Source organism: Haliotis asinina, chromosome 7 (assembly GCF_037392515.1).
Source record: "Haliotis asinina isolate JCU_RB_2024 chromosome 7, JCU_Hal_asi_v2, whole genome shotgun sequence".
Lineage (NCBI taxonomy): Eukaryota > Metazoa > Mollusca > Gastropoda > Lepetellida > Haliotidae > Haliotis > Haliotis asinina.
Window position 1 is genome coordinate 25,858,202 of NC_090286.1, and position 23,436 is coordinate 25,881,637.

Consider the following 23,436-nt stretch of genomic DNA (forward strand, 5'->3'; position numbering starts at 1 on the left):
GCAATTCCTTATGAATACTGGATTCAGATGCAACATAATGACGCCAGGCAGGCCAGGTTTTGTTTAATCACATTAATTCTCATCACAAGGTAATGAGGGGTTATATGTTTAAACATCTTTGGGAATGACTGAATTACTCTCTTCCTTTCTGGTCAGACTTTCTAACCACTAGGCTACAGTTTCTTGTGAATAATGCCAACTCTTCGAAAGTTTGTTTGTTGTTCAGTGCAGCATTGACAAATGTTCCAGCTAGAAGGCAGTGGTCTGTAAATTATTGATTCTTGACCAGACACTCTAGCGATTGAAAGAGTGAGCTCAATCTACATCACTGGAATATGACAAGACAGCTAATCTGACAACCCGATGTCTCTGATGTCAAGTTTGTGGTGCTGATGACCAATTCTAACCCAGATGTTCACGAACAGCTCTTCAAAACAGTGTTAGGCACTGTTATTCCCAACTACAATGTGTAGGATGTTCTAGTGGAAATGTATTTCTGATCACTGTCAGTGGCAGCAGATTATTGGAATGATACTTAATAGGACTGAAACGGTTACCTGGGTACTCCAGTATGAGGTGGGTAGGGGCATCACTTGACGAGTAAAATACTATTCAACTTCATGTCCAAGAAGTAGTCATGTAGGCCCCAAAATGGCAGAGCAATCAGTATGGAGCTGTATTTAAAATTGTGCCACTTATTCATACCAGTAGATCATGCAATTGATAATCAGTTTGAGAATTAATCACAACATAATACATGGTGTTGATTATGTAAGGACAGGTCGAACATACCTCAGTAGCCTAAGATGTAATTGCTGGCTCAAACAACAGGAAAACACGTTTTAGAGCTTCTAATTCTGGGACAGAAGCAGACTCAATTGCTGTGTGCTCTCAGCTCATCTGCTTTGCAATCTCGAGGACAACTACTCAAGTACTTGTGAGTAGTTGAATGCAAGTACTCGAGTACTTTCAATAACTACTCATTTCAACCCTAAAGGTGAAAAACACCAAGAGCTGTCATGATTTGAACTGTAGTCAACAGCAGTTAAGCTTTGAACTCCATTGCCTTGTCACGTGAACACAACAGGATTGATTGTCAGAAGTACCGGCTTATCCGTCTGTCATTTGCTATTTTGAAACCCAAAATAACAAAGTCCTGACACTTATTCAACATTATTCTGGATCTTATTATGGAAAAGGCCTGTTCAAGGAATTTAATAGTGACATAGTTCTGAAGATTTGTGAATACATTAACACAAAATACAGAGCGTGGGACTTACAGCTGCTTCTTTTTCTACTGCCTGTTTATTGTTAGCCTCAGGAAAACAGGAAAAGCACAAAAACACCTAGAACCTCGACTCCAACATCACCAGAAAAAAGTTGTGATTAGAGATATACTGATGCCTTAACAATTTAGCTGGTTGTTCTTCACGAGCAGAATATTATTTATTTTAGTTTTGAATTTTTGTTTGAATAGTTTTACCATTTTGTTTGGTTCTTATTAGGTAGTAGGTGCAGGTGCCATAATTTTACAATTTGCTGAGACGGTACTCTATGTTAACCTAATAACACTTCTAAATTATCATTCAGTCCATACAACTGATTTAACCACTAAACAACCCAATCACTTCCAGCTAATCGCCATAAAAACAAGCCTTGCACCAAGGTAGTACTGACTGGTGAGTCCATGGGTGTAGCAGTTCTATCCTTAGATAGGAAGTCCACATAACTATTATTTATTTCCTTTGAGACTTGTGCAAGTCTACATAAAAACAGGTGACCAATTTCTTCACTACAAATAGAAGTACAGAAGACAGATTCAGATCGAACCTAAGCTAATCTATTATAACTGAAAAAAAAAAACCCGAACAAACTGAGAATTGTAGCCAAAACTGTTTCATTGTCAGGACTAGCACCAACACATGTCATATTTGGTATTTCACTTTCTTAGTAAAGGACAAATTCTGGTACTTTGGTGAGTCCTGAATCAGGCACCCAAAAATCAGGCACATAATCGCCAGTACACAAAGTCAGCCGCCTAGCTCGCTCAGCCACCGCGACTTCCACAACTCGCCTGACTCTGAGGGTGCTGGTTTGTATCCTGGATGGGACTCAACCAAAACAGTACTAGAATTTGTACTTTACTAAGAATTTGTACTTTACTCAAAAAAATCCCAAATATGACATATGTTACATTTGACCACTTTCTAAATGGAATTGTGTATTCATAGCATCAATACAGCCTTCACTATTCACCTACATGAATCAAATGAAGCATGCATACCCCTAGATATTTTGTCAGCTAAAGCAACAATGTGGAGCCCCAAATACGTTGAATGGATTATTTCTTCAGGTTTTCGTCCATCTCCTTATATCTCCCTCCCCCTTCTGTCTGTGTGTGACACTGCCAGCCCCCTCACCCCTGTCACCGTCAGCCCCAGACAGCCTGACCCTGGTCTTTGCAGGAGAAATGGCAGTCTGTCAGTCACACAATACTTCAGAGGGCAGTGTAATTAACTCTCTTCTCCGTCACAGCTATGCCAGGAAGCTATTCCAGGGATGAGCACACTGTGACTGACACTCAAATGGCTACCACTTTTTCTCTAATAAAGGACTAATCATTATTTGAGTGAGTGAGAGAGTCTATAGTGTGTGTGTGTGTGTGTGTGTGAGAGAGAGAGAGAGCATGCATATTTATATAAATGTATGTGTGAGCATGCACATGTATATATGTGTATGCTATATGTGCTTATGGTGGTTTGTGTATGTCATATATTTGGTGGTGTGCGTGTGTGTGCGTGTGTGTGTGAGAGAGTGAGAGAGAGAGAGAGAGAGAGAGACAGGGAGAGGGAGGGAGAGAGAAATCACGCTATTGGTGGTGTGAATATTGCGTATATATTGTGTGATGTGTGTGTGAGAGAGAGTGTCTGTGCATATGGTGTGTCTCGTGTTGCATATGCATGGCAAGTGAATGAGTGCATGTGAATGTGTAAGCCAGTGTGTGTCTGAGTGAGCACGTGTTGTGTATGGTGGCCCTTGTGCAGGCATTGTGTGTCTGGTCTGTCTGTAAAAGACTCTCCTAAACACTAGCCACTGACAAGCACAATGTCTAAAGCAAATAAAATGTAATTACACATGGTCCCCTGTAAACATGTGTGGCCTTTGAAAGAATTTGATTTTCCTGATTACTCCTTAGTATAAATAAAGTTAAAGTTAAAGTTAAAGGACAAAAATTCTGTCGCTCCAAACTTGACAAAAACAATAATTTACACAGCAAGAAAAGTATCAAACCAGATGTGTTAAACAGTAAAGTGAAATTCATCAGACCTTAAATTACTGTCAGACCACTTATTACAATAAATTCTGTATGTTCTATGTCTGCTGTCCTTAATCCTCCTGTGTATCCCATCTCAGGACAATTTCCTTGACCACATGAAAGAGCTATTTTGTTAAGACTCTCTGTGGGTGTGCTTGACTGTAATCATGTTTGTTTGCATATCTGAAATGTCATCTGTACAATCTCATTAGATACACATGGACCCCCAGAGTCCATGGTACTTGGCATCTGAGCAACTATTAAACATGGTCAGGTTTGTTCATCATGATCATGATCATCATCATCATGTGTGTACCAGTGTTCATGCTGTCAATCACTAGTCTGACACCTAGAATTGATTCACTGATTGACATAGAACAGCTGCAATGCTGGTAACTGTTGCAACGGACAAGATTGACTCACTCGCTTAGTACGGATTAAACTTGTACATTACATGATCTTGTTAGTGAGTGAGTGAGTGAGTGAGTGAGTGAGTGAGTGAATGAGACTGAATCCAACCCTAGTGTCCCCTGTTGTTTTGGACCTCAGCTTACAGCGAGCATTTACACCATTTCAGCAATATTCCAGCAATATCTGAGCAGGGTACACCATAAATGGGCTTCACACATTGTACTCATGTGTGGAATCAAACCCGGTCTTCTGTATGACAAGCGAACACTTAAACCTCTGGGCTACCCCGCTGACCTCAGCTTAAAGATGTAATAGGAAGGAATAACAGCGCTCCTTACATATTCAACACTGAACAAATACAGAGCTGGTGGATGTTCCCATTGATGAAACTCCTCCTATGGACAATAATTAACCAAATTTCCTTCTGTATCAATCACTGCTGGGGCACCACTGCCAGACTGATACTAATCAAGTGCACATAAATCTCTGAAAGAGATCGTGCAGTTAAAGGGATCCATTTTAAACTGTCGGATGGTACTTGTATCTCACAGGGCTAGCACTATATAGCTAGCCGAAGTCTACACAGTGAGTCAGTGAAAGGGAGGGAGGGAGGGAGAGGGCAGGGAGAGGAAGAAGGAGGGGAGAGGGGCTGGGAGAAAGGAAACGTTATTTCTTCATTCCTCAACTAGTTTGGGTACCTCTGTTCAGAAGTCAACACTCATCCTTTCTATCTGAATGTAAAGATTAAACAAAGCGAGACAAAAAAGGAAGAAAGGATGACAGAGTGAAGGCACAGAGAGAAGGAAGGAAAGAAGGAAGAAAGGATGACAGTGAAGGCACAGAAAGAAGGAAGGGAAAGAAGGAAGAAAGGATTACAGAGTGAAGGCACAGAAAGAAGGAATGAAAGAAGGAAGAGTTTTTCATCTGTGAAATACTTTCGGTTCCTCTGTTTGAAATAAAAACTTCTCTTTAAGAACTGAATGTCACATTACTCTGCCTAAAGCAATCATCTTAAAACCATAGCATGCTGTTGGAGAATAATAACCTGTAATTCCCAGGTGGAACAAGCATTTATTGGAAATGACAGCAGTTCAGTTCTTGTCAGCTATATTTGACAGGTACAGATTTGACTAGTTGAAACTGGTGTAAGAACTGAAGGATTATTCAGTCACAGAAAGATGCGTAAAGTTTGCTTATGTCACCATACAATGCAAAGTTATGTTATAATCATATAATCATGATCATATAAGGTTGAAGAGAAGGACCGTATCAGTGTATGTACAGATAAAAATACACGAGTGAGTGAGTTTAGTTTTACACCACACTCAGCAATAATCCAGCTACATGCCAGCGGTCTGTAAATAGTCAAGTCTGAACCAGACAATCCAGTGATCAACTGCATGAGCATCAATCTGCACAATTGGGAACTGATGACATGTGCCAACCAAGTCAGCCTGTTAGTCGCCTCTTATGACAAGCAGAGTCGCTTTTTCTAGCCAGCATGGGTTGCTGAAGGCCTATTCTACCCTGGACCTTCACAGGTCAAAAAATATGTAAGATAAGATAAGAAATACATTAGGAAACACAGGATATGCAAAACACAACAAAAAGTGCAGACATATTTATATGAATCACATCAATCTGATTTCAAGCAGTGTCCCATATTTGAATCTAGGTGATAGTAACAAAATCGAGGTTCACTTGTGTTGGGAGAATCCTAGGTACAAAGGAAACTGCATGCTGCAGCTTATCATCTTGGTTAAATTTGATTGGTCAAAATTGTGCATTTGTATGTAAACATGGTGGCACAGAATTAAATTACAATTTTCTTTCAGAAACAAGACTGTGCCTTGATGACTTGTAAAGAGTCAACCAATAAAATTGCTGTATGAATAATGAACAAGCTGCTTACTAGTATCACATTTTTGTCTTGTCATAGTCACACTCCATCAAATTCCATTCAGTACACTAAAGTTTATCCAATGCTCTTATTTTGAACAATATTTATATAACAAGTCCCATTTATACATCTGTGTGCATGCACTAAAATTGGTCTGGCCTAACCCTGTCTTTCTATGAGATTCATACTTGCTTGAAAACGATACCATTATCTGTATCATCTGACCCAAAAAGTTGTCCATTCACAAAGCTTGTCCTTGTCTGATTTATCAACTTTTAAACATGTCACTGAAAGAGGACAGGCTCCTTCTACTCTCATTACACAGACAACACAATAGGTTAGTTAACAGCTCACTGGTACACTGTGTGAAGATACCATGTTACACTGTGTGAAGAGATATGTTACCATGGTACACAATGGGAAGAAGTATGTTACCATGGTACACAATGGGAAGAGATATGTTACCATGGTACACAATGGGAAGATATGTGTTACCATGGTACACTGTGTGAAGATATTTGTTACCATGGTACACTATGGGAAGAGATATGTTACCATGGTACAAAATGGGAAGATATGTGTTACCATGGTACACTGTGTGAAGATATTTGTTACCATGGTACAAAATGGGAAGAGATATGTTACCATGGTACACTGTGTGAAGAGAAATGTTACATGGTACACCATGGGAAGATATGTGTTATAATGGTACACTGTGTCAGGATATATGTTACCATGCTACACTGTATGAAGACATATGTTACCATGGTACACTGCGGGAAGATATGTGTTACCATGGTACATTGTGTGAGGATATATGTTACCACGGTACACTATGGGAAGATATATGTCACCATGGTAGGTACACTATGGGAAGAGATATGTTTCCATGGTACACTATGGGAAGAGATATGTTACCATGGTACATTGTGTTAAGACATATGCTACCATGGTACACTGTGTGAAGATATGTGCTACCATGGTACACTGTGTGAAGATATGTGCTACCATGGTACACTGTGTGAAGACACATGTTACCATGGTACACTATGGGAAGATATATATTACCATGGTATGATATGTGAAGATATGTGTTATAATGCTCCACTGTGTGAAGATATGTCACCATGGTACACTGTGTGAAGATGTGTTACCATGGTACATACTGTCAGGATATTAATTACCACAGAACAGTTTCAATATTACCATCCATCCATCCACCCATCCATCCATATGTACGTACATACGTACATACCTACAGACAGACAGACTGACAGACAGACAGTTACACACACATTCATGTTTAGTATTTGGCTGCTTTTAGCAATATCACAGCAATATCAGTGGGAGACACCTGAAATGGGTTTCGCATGTTGTGGCCATGTGGGGAATCAGACTTCTGTCTTCGGCGTGACCAGCGAATGCTTCAAGATTACCATTGTACCCAGTACATAACAGCATACTATGGTACACAATGTTATACGATAATCTACAGTGAATGTGGTACACAACATCCAGATTATGTCACGAGAATACAAGCCACTCACCTCATATGACACAGTACTGATCTATCACCATGCGGGCAAGGTCGTGGGAACCACTCTTGGAGTAGATGAGAGCCAAGTTGTGGGCAATCTCCATTTTCAGGTCAAATATTCCCTGAAAATAATACAATCCAGTCAAAAAGTAATTTTACAACTCTATTTTTAAAGAATAGCTACACTTTTCAAATCAATAAAAGAAACAAATCAAATTCCAAGCAAACATTTCATATCTTCATCAAGTTTATATCTCAAGGCCTTCTTACAGATTGTTTTATCCAGTTCAAAATGAAATTTTGATTTTTCTTTCATTTTTCTGGCCTGAATAAATGTGAATACCATTTTGTAAAAGGTGTTGCTGTCATAATTTTAGCATGGTTGGGGTATTTTTTTTCTCTCCCTTGAACAAATATATACAAAACATATTTGTCACATTTTTCAGTATATGGCACTTTTAAATTAAAAGTAGGTGACTGGACTGTTAGCTGTAGCTTACCTTGTCATGTTTAATGATGGGGGGACACGCCAGGGCTTTCTTGTAGTAGTATACAGCTGCATATTTGAGTTCTGAGGACAAAACAGATGAATCACCAAACAGAATATCAGACACTGTATACTTCACGACTATATCAAACACTGCTATATATCGTGTGAATACATCAAACACTGCTTATATCATGTCATATAACACATGAGTATGCCATACAAGGCCTCTATCACATCAGTCATCCTTGATATCTCCTGGTTATACCTTCCGATAAGTCTCCATTATACCCTGGATTAAGGATGCTAGAGTATGAGGCGGGTAGGAGCATTACTTGAGTTGTAACATTCTACTCCAGTACTTATCCAAAGATAGTTATCTCCCCTCTCACGCCACATGTAGTTGTGTCAGCCCCAACATGGCAGAGCAATCATGCTCCAACTATTGGTCTTATTTCAAGCTAACTGAAGAAAAGCTGTGAAAACAGAATGTTTTCAAGGGTGGCACAACCTCAATGATGAGGAACCATCTCAAGATGAAGCATAAACCTAAATTTGACATGCCTGCCTCAACATCCACTCAAAAGCAGACTACTGTTTCGCTAAAAGTGTACAACACAATATTTCTAAATTTCAGATACATTCATATCAACAATATATGCTCTCAGAATGAGCAAACTTTATAAAATAACTGAAGGTCGAAAATTTATGACAAAAAATTATGGTTTGTATCAAGCTAGTTGCTTGCCATCAGTGCACATAAAGTTGGAACTGTATTAATTCATACCAGTAGATCATGCAATTACTAATCATTTTGAGAATAAATTATAACATATTACATGGTGTTAATTACATAAGGATGGGTCCATTGTTTATTTCTTATGCCATGGGCTTCAAACATAATGTACGCATAGCGTAACACCACCTGGCTATTTGAAAATACAGCTCAATAAGTAAAAATATGTACCTGAAACAAAGACGTAGCTACTGTTCCAAACACATCGCAGAACTTCTATTTTTCATAGTTTTGGGGGTGGAGTGGTGCATGACAGACCTCCTTGCAGATTCGACGCTATACACTACCTCGGCGCTATACAATATCACTATCACTATCACTATCACTATCACCTGACCGGCTAAAAAGCCAACCAAGGGAGGTAATAAATTCATCAAACCGACTCATAGATGCATCCAGGGTATAGTGGAGACGTACTGGAACATGTATCCTGGAGATATCGAGGATGGCACAACAGAATGCACAGTAACACAAAAACAGTGTTCAAACATAAGGTCAACAGTCCATGTGACTACCAGATATCTGAAGTTAATTGTTTAGGGTTTCCTAAATTGAAATACTGAAGAAGCCAAATTTCAGGACTCTAAAACCCTTTACTGTGGAATGTTGCTGAAAATGACAAGTGTACCTACCCAGCTGATGCATGGCACGGCCAAGGTTGTAGAGTGTTTCTTGACACTCTCCTCGCAGCTCTACGTAGTTGTTGAGGAATGCCAGACCCTGTCAGTACAGTAAACTTTCGATTCTTGGAAACATTTAACATTTGAATATGTCAGCATGGTCAAAGATAACAAATAACATCAAAGACCACTTCAACCACATTATTTTCCCTACCGTCTTGCCTTCCATGCAATGCTAAAGCCCTAAATGAAGCAAGTACAGATTTCCTCTGGTTCCTAAATCTCCCAACTCCCTTGGGCTCCTTTTTAAGTGGGTTTATTTGTAACAATCAAAATTACATATATTCATCAACTAAGCGTTAGTCAAGTCAAAGTCATGTTTATTGTATTGTATTTGTTGTCTATTTATCTGCATATGGGCACTGACCTGTGTGAAGAGGTAGTGTTTTTTGGTGGTGAACTTCTGACACACCATGTGGATGAAGCAGAGTCCGATACAGAGACTGATGAGGGGATCCCTTGGAGTCTGCCGGAACACTGCCATATATTCCCCTGAAGACAGAACCTGAAGTAGTCACATTACTGTTTCCCTGACAACACTGCCATATAATCCCCTGAAGACACAACTAGAATCAGTCATATACTGTTTCCCTGACAACACTGCCATATATTTCCCTGAAGACAGAACAAGAATCAATCATATGTTGTTTCCCTGACAACGCTGCCATATATTCCCCTGAAGACAGAACCAGAATCAGTCATATGTTGTTTCCCTGACAACGCTGCCATATATTCCCCTGAAGACAGAACCAGAATCAGTCATATGCTGTTTCCATGACAACACTGCCATATATTCCCCTGAAGACAGAACAAGAATCAGTCATATACTGACAACACAGCAATATATTTCCCTGAAGACAGAATCAGAATCAGTCTTATACTGACAACACAGCAATATATTTCCCTGAAGTCAGAACCAGAATCAAAACATGATAATCTGTCTTGATAACCTGATAGCTGCATTAGACCTCGACACTTTCAGTCACCTGTTTGCATGCTACCATGACAACTAACCATGACACACCCTCCTCTCTGTGACTTTTATCAGTTCAATGGTAAATGTGGTCTTACCTAATGAGTGCTTGTACGTTCCGCTGATGAGACTGTTGTGGCCATTGATGATGCCAAGAGCTCGAACCTCTGGATGCTGGCAGAGGGATCAGGAATTGGTTACAAACATCAAAATTGGCTTATTTGTTTATTTGTCATTAGCTGTTGCTTTGGAAGTATCAAAGTAACAGATCGTTTTACTTGCAACATCATGTCTCTACTAGGAAACACCAGTGATTCACCAGAAACTGGTTCTCCAGTCTTTCGTTGCCTTTGTTTGTGTCCCCATTACAAACATACTTGACAAATAATCTTAACCATTCTAACCCAGTACTGAAATGTATACTGCTGCTACATACGTGTGTGTTATATATAACTGTACCTTTGATATTTCAGACTGAAACATATCATAACCTATAAGCACATAAAGGCAAGAATTTTATGGAAGTCCTTCATTGTGATGGACATGATGTTTCAAAGTTTATTCTTACACCTATACATTATCAAAATTCTTGCCTTTATGTGCATCACTTCTACATGTAAGTAATTGTATCAGATCGTTGATATTTCAGACTCAATCACATCATAACCAAGAAAGAATGACAATAAACACAGTGGTTTTCATGCCTTCTTAATTTGAATGAACTAAGATGCGTCTTCAATGATACATTGAACCACCCAGATAGATCAACAACACGACTTCCTCACCTTGAGACAGAGTCGGAGGGCAAACCGATTATGTCGGATATCCATTGCAAATGACATGACCTGGCCAAACAAGTTCCATGCTTGATTGTTCTCCAGATTCTGAAATGTGACAACACTATACATGGACTGACAACTGTGAACGAAATAGTTTCCCATATTGCTAGCCAATTGGGCTAGCTAAGCTTGATAGTTACTAGCCCGCAAAATAATTCACTAGCCCAAAATTTTAAAGTAGGAACTAAGTAAAAGATTACAACAGTAGAAGAGAAGAAGATATTGTCAGCATGACATCATCACGGAGCTGCTAATATGATGAACATTTTTATCAGACCATAATCTTGCATGATCTTAAAGTGTATTATAACTTCACAAGTTTGAGAGAGTAATGTGTTTACAAAATGATACCATGAAAATTCTTAAGCCGGTGAGTTCAGTAACTGTGGAGATTTACTAACCCGACTGGATTTTTGCAAGCCATGGGCTAATGAGCCAGTAGCTGTTTCACACACTGCATGAGAGTCATGCAGAAATACATAAGCACACTGCATACCTTTCCAAAGATGGTAAAGAACCACCATTTCTTTCACATTACTATATATAGTCTGTTAGGTCAATATGCTCAACGAGGTAAATTTTGTTTGAGACATGGCAGTCATCTCACCTTCATACATTCATCTTTGACAAAGTTGTATGCAAACTGTCCATTCTTCATTAGCATGCAGGCTGTGAGACACATGAAGTCTGATTCCTGTTGAAGAGATGGTTTTGCACATTGTCATTGTAGATACAAAATCACCTTGATGTGATGTGATGTGATGTGAAGTGATGTGATGTGCGGTGATGTGAGGTGATGTGAGGTGAGGTGATGTGAGGTGAGGTGAGGTGAGGTGAGGTGAGGTGAGGTGAGGTGAGGTGAGGTGAGGTGAGGTGGAGACTAATGTCACACTTAAGAATATTTCTCTCATATGAGGATGTGCATGTGTGTGTGTGTGGCTGCTTGTACTAGCCAAGGCTGGTGTTATAGTGCTAGCTCACTGAGACACCATGCCGCAGTTCAGCATGAATACCCCACTCAGACGCATAATACAGACTCTGAGCTGACCTGTCCTTGTTATACCCACTAATGCCGAGCACCAGACAGGAAACAAGTACCATATTTCAACGTCTTTTGGTATGATGTGTCTGGGGATTGAACCCATGGCTATTTGGGACGCTCTAACCACAACACTACAGGGACCGTCACCCAGACGTCAGGCTGTAGTACACATACTTCTCAGTAAAGCTCAGATCTTTTTTTGTGTGCTGTTGATATATGAATCTGGGAATGGGAGAATCCTGGGTCACACTCAATCCAGAAAAACAATCTCAGAATCTGTACTTTACTTTAACGCATGCATTTAGAAATATTCCAGCTATATGGAGGTGGTCTGTAAATAATTGACCTGGAACAAACAATCCAGTGATCAACAGCATGAGCATCAATCTATGCAATTGGGATACAATGACATATATCTGTTAGTCACCTCAAGCATGGGTTACTGAAGATCAGTTCTAACCTAGATCTTCATTTGTACTTTAATGGCAAAGTGTAATCCCAAACATATATTATATTAAGTGGAACCAACTAGAATGGATTCAGTTAGGTGTGGGACATTTGCTACTTTCATGGAATCTAAATGTAAATGTATTGTCATGAGAAACAACGAACCCAAGCTGGGAATCTGTTGACATACAAGAAAATAGTGTGAAGGACCATATCCGTACCTTGACCTTCACTGGGTCATTCATGAACTGTGGACAGGCCAGTCCCAGGGTCGTGATCTCCAGCAGGTTCTCGTACTTCTTGTGTTTCACCAAGGACTCAAACAGCTGTGGATAGAGTATAATCAGGTCGGTTCAGACTGAATACATTTTGATTATTAACAGCCTATTGTATGTGCCGCTTTGAAATGGTCAAACAAATAAACAAAAACCCCAAATAAGTGAGTAAATGTTAAAAGCACTATTCAGCCATATTCCAGCCATTTCAATGTTTTCTCTTAGTCGTATCACAGTCACATCCATGTTCTAGCTGAAGCACATCCATATTCTAGCTGTATCACATCCATGTTACAACCATTTTCACTTCCACATTCCATCTATATCTCATCAATATTCCAGCCATATTCATATACATATTTGAGCAATATTCCGTCCAAACATTAAACTACTCTTATAACAAATTCAAAGGTATTACTAATTTTAGTTCATTTGAAATATAGTTTGCAATAGTATTTTGACTAAAATATAGAGGAAGTGTCTATTACTAACATAGTTTAATATACGTATATTAGTCTTATCTTAGCTACATTCCTGCAACATTGCAACTACACAACTGTCATACCACACATATATTCAAGCTATATCACAGTTATAGCAGTCATATTGTCGTTAAGTCACATCATCATTCAGAAAAAATGAGTCTGGATCAAGAAAGCCTGTATATGACAGGACGAGAAGACCAATCTCCACAATCAGGGTACAAGGACACACAAAACTTCAGAGAGTCTGACCACCCGATCTTTATTTAAGCCATGCTGTATGTGTACCAAACCTGACATGGAATCACTACAGGGGCAGCAAAATACTACTGATAAATTCCAGTTACTTCACATCATCCTTCAGAATAACAAATGTGGATCAATAAATCCAGAATATGACAGGACCAATCCACACAATCTGGGTACAATGAAACACATCAAGGTTAGAGTATCAGAACATACAATCTTCATGTAAGGAATGATATATGTGGACAAGAATCACCACAGGGGCAATTAGATATTAGTTACAAACCTACTACAGACATACTACCTGTTTGTAAATATCCCAGAGATCATCCACGTTGACCATCTTCTTGCCCTCGCTACTGACGGCCACTGTCTGCATGTTGTCTGGGAAGTAACAGTCAGTCTGTGTTAACATGGTCGTCTGTTTGGACTAATGACTCATGGCTCTTAATAGGACCAAATTGTTGCAATTTATTCCCCCTTAAAATTCATGTGTTTAGATTACAATATTAAAATAAGAAGTTTGAATGAATTAAATGTTGCACCCTCTACTGGGCGAACATTATTCAAGCAAACCCCATAGAGTTATGCCCCTTGAAGCACTCTTTAGAAATATTACACACAAACTTGTGATTGAAACAAGTTCTGCAAACTATGACAACACCAAGTATTACAAGTGAATTCTGACTTAATAGCCAGAATTAATGGCCCTAATCTGGACCCAAATCTATGCCCATTTATTCAAATCAGATGAATTTTTAATCTGAAGACACAACCACCAACCTTTTCCAGTCTTATCCTGGTATGCAATGAATGTCCGCAAGGCATCAGCTCGATGTTTGTGTGTTCGATACGAGAAAACAACTGAAATTGATGACAGTCTGATCAAATGGTTATATATGCTTCAATGAGTGAGTTTAGTTTTAAGCTGCTCTTAGCAATACTCTTGCAATATCCAGCATGTTGTTTTACTGTAGACCTTCAATTAACAGAGCAAAACATTGTGTCTTGTTGGAATGGAGTGAGTGAGTGAGTGAGTGAGTGAGTGAGTGAGTGAGTGAGTGAGTGAGTGAGTGAGTGAGTGAGTGAGTGAGTGAGTGAGTGAGTATAGTTATATGCCACGCTTAGCAATATTACATTAATATCATGGTAGGGGACATCTGGAATGGGCTTCACACATTGTTCCCATGTAGGGAATCCAACCCTGGTCTTCAGTGGAACAAGCCAATGCTTTAACCACTAGGCTACCAAACAAGTTCAGACTTGCATCTGAAGACTATACCATGTCATAATTTGAATCAGATGATAGCTTCAACAGTTTCTTAATCTTATTTCTACATTGTGTGATTGACTGTGACAAAAGGGCTTTAAACAAATCTCTGATGTCTCTGAAACAAACGGAGCAAGTGCATAGTTGCTAGACATGTGACGTTGACATAATCGTCAGGTAGATCTTGTATAACAGCCTACGCGACATAGTTTTGGTTGATATGTGAACATGACTTACTAATCAGGTAATTGTTACATGATAGCAGCTTATTCTTGCAGACTATGTGCAGGCTATAAAATTCCTGCCCACCTGCCTGTTGGTATGGTCTTTTTTTATCTTGGATGGTGAAATTTCAAAATTAGCCTGTCCAGTAGTCTGGTAGATATTTATACCCCTAACTATAAATATTTCATATCAGACAGGTTCTCTTGTTTTCAGTTAGTGTTGCTTAAGGTATCATGAAAATTATGTAAAAGTACTTATGATTGGACAATTCATGTCACGATAACCAATCACTACACATGTACTTTCAGTTAACCTTGACTCAGTGCATTGCCTGTTAGTGCTATGCCTACAAACAGTAAAGCATTCGGAACCCGCGTTTTGTTTTTTTGCTTTAAATTCATTGTTTAAAACTAGAAAGGCAAGTTTGTATTTTGGACTAATAATTTTATTAAGTTACCAGTACGGCGGTCTGGCTTTGTGAGTTTTGAACACTGCCATGTGACTTACTCTTCATGAAGTTGGTGTTACAGCGAGACAAGAAACTGCTGAAGAGGAGTTTCTGGCAGCAGGTGTGGAACTCCTCCACCTTGTTCTGGGAGTGAAGTAGATGGCACTTGTGTAGCAGTAGCATCTGGTCATCCTCGGACAGCTCGTCTTGTTCATCTGGGGACACACAGGTGAGTCACAATACTGAGCAGGGAGGTGTTACTACAGCATGCAGTCACAACACTGGTCAGCATTAGAACACTGTTGGTCACAACACTGAGCATGGAGGTGTCATTAGAACACTGTTGGTCACAACACTGAGCAGGGAGGTGTCATTAGAAGACTACTGGTCACAACACTGAGCAGGGAGGTGTCATTAGAAGACTACTGGTCACAACACTGAGCAGGGAGGTGTCATTAGAAGACTACTGGTCACAACACTGAGCAGGGAGGTGTCATTAGAAGACTACTGGTCACAACACTGAGCAGGGAGGTGTCATTAGAAGACTACTGGTCACAACACTGAGCAGGGAGGTGTCATTAGAAGACTACTGGTCACAACACTGAGCAGGGAGGTGTCATTAGAAGACTACTGGTCACAACACTGAGCAGGGAGGTGTCATTAGAAGACTACTGGTCACAACACTGAGCAGGGAGGTGTCATTAGAAGACTACTGGTCACAACACTGAGCAGGGAGGTGTCATTAGAAGACTACTGGTCACAACACTGAGCAGGGAGGTGTCATTAGAAGACTACTGGTCACAACACTGAGCAGGGAGGTGTCATTAGAAGACTACTGGTCACAACAATGAGCATGGAGGTATCATTTGAACACTGCTGGTCACAACACTGAACATAACAACACTGTCCGTGACAACAGTGCATCCTGTGTTGTTATAACATTCAGTTTTAAATCAGATTTCAACCTAGTGTTAATAAATGGATATCAGTTTTTTTCAGCGATGCAATTAAATGTTCAATAAATTCAAACTGTCCATCAGACAAAATAAAAGGGATTATGTTTATTCAGGTCTCAGACTTCTATGGCACCTACCCCTGGAGAGCACCTGCAGTGCCTCTTCATGCTTGCCCAGCTGCTGCTGCAGTGCTGACAGTGACACTCTGGCCCCGAAGTGACCCGGCGCCTTCTCCACACACTGAGTGTAGGCATCCACCGCCCCTTGTAGCTCCCCCAAGGAGTTGAGGCACTCCCCATACTTCAGCCACACCGCTGCCTACAGGAACATACAACAGGTCACTGTGTAGATCATGTAACACTGAAAACTGTCAGGGTAAGAGTATCAGACTAAGCTCAGGGTAAAACAGTGACCATTTTCTGATTTATTACCAAGTTGTTAGTCACTAGCAGGTCAATTACAAACTATTAAGTACCTTTTTTTCTTTGCATTCTCAATACAATAAGATCTTTCACTCAGATATGGTACCTCTCTCCTTTAATATCTGGGCCCTGCTCTACAAAGCAATACTTGCCCAAAAAGACAGTAGCTCTCGCAATCTAAAATAGACTTATGATAATCAAAGGGTATCGTTTTGTGGAGCAGGCACTTGGCAATGTAGGGGTAATGTTCTCATTGGTCAGTTAATGATAGTTCTAAAAACATTCACAGCAGGTCACCTCATGTCTGTATTTTGACTACCATCAACAACCACTTTACTTTCGTGAATACAAGTGTCATTTTTGATAAATGCCAATTACTTTTTTTCCTTTAGTTGATAAATTTTGGAATTAGATCAAGAACAGAAATGAAATCTAGCTCTTATTTACGAAGAACACATATAGCCTTAATTAGATTGTGGCTCAAACCTCAATCAGGTCACCCTCATTAATGTAAACAGTAGGCTTTGAATACATTTGTGATAAGAAAGCATTTCAATTTGAATTTTGCATACTGTCACTTGTAAAGGGATACAACTCTATAAAGCAACTTTAAGTTGGACACCATAATCTTATACCTGAATTCCACACTTAGCTGACGATCCATACATACCTTATTGAAATGTTCTGAGCTGACCAGTGTTTTCAGTATTGGCTTGGCATCTGTGTAAAGGCCATTCTCCATGTAGGCTTCGGCGACATCAAAGTAGAGATCTCCTGTCTCCTCCACATCCTCAACTAGAAGGGGGTGACACACATCCTGCAACAGCAATCATAAGTGTTCATGGATGATTAACTTCTTTATTGCACAAATGTGATGTTTCGGAATAGATATTTATATGTACCAAGTTCGAGCTGTGATCATCCATGAAGACTTGTCATTCCAATTCTGGGCTTGATTTAGTGCTTTGTTATTTGACTGATTGAGCAATGCAACAGGAATTTGGGTGGTGCAACTTGGTTACTATCTTAAGTTGCACCTGGTGCAAGTTGCCAAAAAATCGCTTATATCAAGCTCTGCTAATTCGTGCTATTGCTCACGGCTTCTAGAATGCTTCTCAAACAGTTCACCCTGAAGCAGTTAGTTTGTGTACAACAGGTGTCCACTAGGTGCCAGTTATATTCATGAAGTCCACATGGAGGTAACACACATTCCCATACCTTGGCCACTTTGATATAACCGAGGTTGATCAGGCAGATAATGAGCTTCACTCGCAGATCAATCGGCAGGAGGTCAGGGGTAAAACAACTGCAGAGAAAACAGTGAGGTATTTTCATCATACATGAAACTTTTACCCCGAGTCTGGCTCGGATCCATTCAACTCAATGGTGTGACAACTAATTCATAACTGAGGAAGAGTAACAAGGTAAATTGTATTTGTTGTTATCAACAATATTTCATTATTATAATCATAGAATATTCATATGGCACACACATCCATGCAACCAGTACACGCTCAAGGGTTTTCCCTCGACCATGAGATGTCAATATCAAAGGCACATTGTATTATCAATCTCAAGTCCCTTGGGACCATACAACTCTTGCAGCCACTAATGCAGTACCACGTTAATGTGCATGTGGTCTTATGAGGTAACCATTCACAGCTGAGTGGACTGGGACACATAGTCACAGTACTTTGTCAAAGTTCACTGCACGTTGCTGTACCCACCACTAGCACAGGCCCTCTTGTCACTGCAAGGATTATGGATTTTTCAAACAAATATAAAAATCTTGAGATGACTCCCCACTTGGAATACTCCACAGTACAATATATCTAGACAAGGCCAGACATTTTGGTGTACCCCACCTGCCTACTTTGCCGTTTACTACGCTACTATCGCATGCAATTGATTAAAACTTCATCGAACATATTCATGTGTGACTGGCCTATCGATCACCACTCATAAGACATACCAGTTCTTCATTGCTATTTTGACAAGTTGACTGTAATCTGATTTTGACCCTCAACTAAACAATCTTGACACAAAAGGTGGATGATAGCAAGGACGATAAGGCCACATTAAAGGGTGTGGTCAAAGCAAGCACACTCAATGGTCAATGCTTGACCACAAGCTGCACAGCTGCATCACAACAGACTGCCAGTAAAGGGAGAGACATTTTATGGATGCCAGCCTCTATGGATGGATGCCAAGTAGTGGAATATGATATTGTTAGTCCTGCATTAGGTGAGTGAAAGCTAGGAAGCTGATAGCTGTATATGTACAAGAGAAAACACACCGGATATCAGATCAAAAAGGATGAAACTTAACATGGGAAGCTAGTGAACGAATGGAGGCGAGGCATAAGTATTTAACCATTCAAACAGACCACAAATAGTTTCATCAAGTGGCTAAATAATTTATCATTCTTATATTCTGAACGTCACAACCGACTTGACTCTCACCACAAGTTGGTGAGTTAGTTTAAAGTCTTAGACTCTTGGCACTTTGGTAAAACCCACTAGTACTCATATGACACCTAAAAACTAAAACCACCAAACACTTTCACCTGACACAGTCATGTGGTGGGCTGAGACAAATGAGTCATGTCTGCTCCCAAAGCCCGCAGCTGTTGCAAAGAAATGAAGTTTTACCTCAGTGGAGATTTATCCTTGTCTTGAGGGTCAATTAGGGCCTCAGTGCTCTCTGAGTTCCAGACGACAGTGTTGGGCATCAAGACCTCCACACCACAATGATTCACCAACACCTATACAAAACAGACACAGAGTCATTACATCTACAGATGGACAAACTGGCCCTGCAAAACCAGTGGATGATAACATGAGCATTCAACTAAGTTCACACATCACCGCTACAATTTATTCACTAATTACAATTATTGGGTATCTATTTTGCTAAAGAATCACCAAACAACACAATACATGACTGATAAAAGAATCATTTTCTAATAATGTAAGGAGGGAGGAATTTTGTTACCTTTTTAAATTTCTTCAATAATCTATCACAGAAAAATGCAGCTGGAAGTAAGGCACTTCAGCTTGAAGTAAGTCACTTTGGACATGAGACAATTAATAATGACAATAAGATCAGTCAAAATCTAATTTTTCATATAGAAGTAACAGATGTTTCAAAGAGTGAGTGAGTTTAGTTTTATGCTGCTTTTAGAAATATTCCAGCAATATCACAGCTGGGGACACCAGGAATGGGCCTCACACACTCCAACTGTACCCATGTGAAGAGTCAAACAGGGGTCTTCAGCGTGATGAGTGAACACTTTAACCACAAGGCTACCCCTGGTAGCCCCTAGATTTGTTTCACTTTTAGGGTTTAATGGCAATGTGACCCAGGATGCTGAGAACCTACCTCTATCGACTCTACAAACATCCTCTCTGACATCTGAAGCTCCAGCAGGAGGTTGACATCTGGAAACGACCAATGTCATGATTTATTCAACTCAAAACAAGATGAAGAACACCACCAGTTGCACGACCATGTATTGCAAAATCCACATGTATATGATAAAAATCAGCCTTGTGCTTTAAAGTTGAAAAATTAATTACAACAATACCTGTCTGAATGTGTAGAAAAGACATTTCAAATATGGCTGGATTTGAACCATGGTAAAAATCAGTGAGTGAGTGAGTGAGTGAGTGAGTGAGTGAGTGAGTGAGTGAGTGAGTGAGTGAGTGAGTGAGTGAGTGAGTGAGTGAGTGAGTGAGTGAGTGAGAGTGATTTTACATGACGGGGAACACCAGAAATGGGCTTCACACATTGTACCCATGTGGGGAAGAGAGAGACTATAGAGTACAGATGTGACTTACCTTCTGATGTTATGAGATTGGGGTGTTTATGGAGAGCATTCTTCATGGTGTGGATGGACAGCATGGTCTCTCCGATCTCATGAAAACTCTGAAGGAAACAGTCACATACAAGCATCAGAAGAAACAACTACATGCAAGAATTAGAATCACCCATCTAACTGACACTATGATGTATCATTTCTCTGTTTGCTTCATGATCGGGGAGGGGAAACGAAACCCCGGTTATAAACTTTAGCTACTTCCTTGAAACCCACGAGTTGAAATGGAGTTGATGAGGGACTAAAACAAATCAAAGATCATTATGACGGCCAACCTGGGATTCAAACCAGATCCATGAGCTGCGGTGCTCAGCACATGATAGCACTGAACCACCTGTACAATGCACCTTATCATATATCATACAAAAGTTGAGTGAGCGAGTGAGCGAGATTTTTCACTGTTTTTAGCAATATTCCAGCAATATCGTAAGGGGGACACCAGAAATGGGTTGATCTGATCACTGAAATCCATACCAAAATTATATAACTTCAAACAGGGATTACTGATTTTCTAGGGCATAAGCCTGACAACAGTCAACAACCAATACCTTGGTGATGTTCCTGGCCAGTTGCAGATACTTCTCTCCGTCATCGTCAGGCAGGAGTCTCAGGATGAGCTGGTATCCCTCCAGGGCCTTTTTGTGTTCCCCGAGCTGTTCATACAGGTGACTCCTCTGCCAGATGTAGTCTGAGTTGTCAGGGGCATACCTGACAGCTGAAGACAGGAACGTATGTGAGTGGTTATCACAGATGTGTATTACATTTTCTTCACATATCTGCTGATTTTCATCTCCTTATAGAAATAAATGTTTGAAGTAGATTTGTGGAAAGGGAAGCAAATCTTTGAACTGACAATCCAAGCAGGAAGATGTTTTCACACTATTTGTTTCACAATGGATGAAAGAATGAATGAACGGAGTGAGTTAGTGAACGAATGAATGAACAACAAATGAACAAACAAGACTTTAATCGGAAATAAAATGTTCTAATGGTGAATTACATGAGCAATGATTGATGCTTTTGGTGTACATGGACCCAAAAACACTTCTGTGACCCAGAAACCACTTGAAACTATACATTTGAAGCATGTCTGAAGAGTAAAATAGTAATAGACTAAATCTTATTTCTACTTTATAAACTCCATCAAACCTCACCTTTGTTAAAGCAGAGAACTGCCTGTTTGGTGTTGCTCTGCTCCAGTGAGAGTTCAGCCAGCCTCACCCATTCCTCACTGTCGTCTGGACGCAGATGAGCAGCTATCAGGAAAAACTGTACAAGGAGCATGTGTTACTACTGGAGATATTGTCATGGCTTCATGTCATAACTACATGTGCTACTGTCAGAATGACATGTATTACTGTCAGAACTACATGTGCTACTGTCAGAGGTGCATGTGTTACTACTGGAGATATTGTCATGGCTTCATGTCAGAACTACATGTGCTACTGTCAGAGGTGCATGTGTTACTACTGGAGATATTGTCATGGCTTCATGTCAGAACTACATGTGTTACTGTCAGAGGTGCATGTGTTACTACTGGAGATATTGTCATGGCTTCATGTCAGAACTACATGTGCTACTGTCAGAGGTGCATGTGTTACTACTGGAGATATTGTCATGGCTTCATGTCAGAACTACATGTGTAACTGTCAGAGGTGCATGTGTTACTACTGGAGATATTGTCATGGCTTCATGTCAGAACTACATGTGCTACTGTCAGAGGTGCATGTGTTACTACTGGAGATATTGTCATGGCTTCATGTCAGAACTACATGTGTAACTGTCAGAGGTGCATGTGTTACCACTGGAGATATTGTCATGGCTTCATGTCAGAACTACATGTGCTACTGTCAGAGGTGCATGTGTTACTACTGGAGATATTGTCATGGCTTCATGTCAGAACTACATGTGCTACTGTCAGAGGTGCATGTGTTACTACTGGAGATATTGTCATGGCTTCATGTCAGAACTACATGTGCTACTGTCAGAGGTGCATGTGTTACTACTGGAGATATTGTCATGGCTTCATGTCAGAACTACATGTGTCACTGTCAGAGGTGCATGTGTTACTACTGGAGATATTGTCATGGCTTCATGTCAGAACTACATGTGTCACTGTCAGAGGTGCATGTGTTACTACTGGAGATATTGTCATGGCTTCATGTCAGAACTACATGTGCTACTGTCAGAGGTGCATGTGTTACTACTGGAGATATTGTCATGGCTTCATGTCAGAACTACATGTGCTACTGTCAGAGGTGCATGTGTTACTACTGGAGATATTGTCATGGCTTCATGTCAGAACTACATGTGCTACTGTCAGAGGTGCATGTGTTACTACTGGAGATTATGTCATGGCTTCATGTCAGAACTACATGTGCTACTGTCAGAGGTGCATGTGTTACTACTGGAGATATTGTCATGGCTTCATGTCAGAACTACATGTGTAACTGTCAGAGGTGCATGTGTTACTACTGAAGATATTGTCATGGCTTCATGTCAGAACTATATGTGTTACTGTCAGAGGTGCATGTGTTACTACTGGAGATATTGTCATGGCTTCATGTCAGAACTACATGTGTTACTGTCAGAGGTGCATGTGTTACTACTGGAGATATTGTCATGGCTTCATGTCAGAACTACATGTGCTACTGTCAGAGGTGCATGTGTTACTACTGGAGATATTGTCATGGCTTCATGTCAGAACTACATGTGCTACTGTCAGAGGTGCATGTGTTACTACTGGAGATATTGTCATGGCTTCATGTCAGAACTACATGTGCTACTGTCAGAGGTGCATGTGTTAC

The 23,436-nt window shown here is 40.1% G+C and overlaps 1 protein-coding gene across 1 annotated transcript in view; it reads right to left on the bottom strand.

Moving 5' to 3' along the window:
- The window catches only part of LOC137290194 (general transcription factor 3C polypeptide 3-like), an 89,237-nt gene that overhangs the window by 37,755 nt on the left and 28,046 nt on the right, over positions 1 to 23,436 (bottom strand). Inside the window, exons 7-25 of the mRNA XM_067820912.1 lie at positions 21,784 to 21,898; positions 21,178 to 21,344; positions 20,592 to 20,679; positions 20,134 to 20,192; positions 19,404 to 19,516; positions 17,971 to 18,058; positions 17,423 to 17,569; positions 16,468 to 16,648; positions 15,434 to 15,589; positions 14,215 to 14,295; positions 13,736 to 13,815; positions 12,650 to 12,754; positions 11,547 to 11,633; positions 10,886 to 10,984; positions 10,199 to 10,274; positions 9,495 to 9,619; positions 9,080 to 9,167; positions 7,665 to 7,735; positions 7,175 to 7,286 (exon numbers count right to left, since the gene is read on the bottom strand). Coding sequence (XP_067677013.1) covers positions 7,176 to 7,286; positions 7,665 to 7,735; positions 9,080 to 9,167; positions 9,495 to 9,619; positions 10,199 to 10,274; positions 10,886 to 10,984; positions 11,547 to 11,633; positions 12,650 to 12,754; positions 13,736 to 13,815; positions 14,215 to 14,295; positions 15,434 to 15,589; positions 16,468 to 16,648; positions 17,423 to 17,569; positions 17,971 to 18,058; positions 19,404 to 19,516; positions 20,134 to 20,192; positions 20,592 to 20,679; positions 21,178 to 21,344; positions 21,784 to 21,898 — 2,037 coding nt within the window. The 3' untranslated portion in view covers position 7,175. The remainder of the gene's footprint in view (positions 1 to 7,174; positions 7,287 to 7,664; positions 7,736 to 9,079; positions 9,168 to 9,494; positions 9,620 to 10,198; positions 10,275 to 10,885; positions 10,985 to 11,546; positions 11,634 to 12,649; positions 12,755 to 13,735; positions 13,816 to 14,214; positions 14,296 to 15,433; positions 15,590 to 16,467; positions 16,649 to 17,422; positions 17,570 to 17,970; positions 18,059 to 19,403; positions 19,517 to 20,133; positions 20,193 to 20,591; positions 20,680 to 21,177; positions 21,345 to 21,783; positions 21,899 to 23,436) is intronic.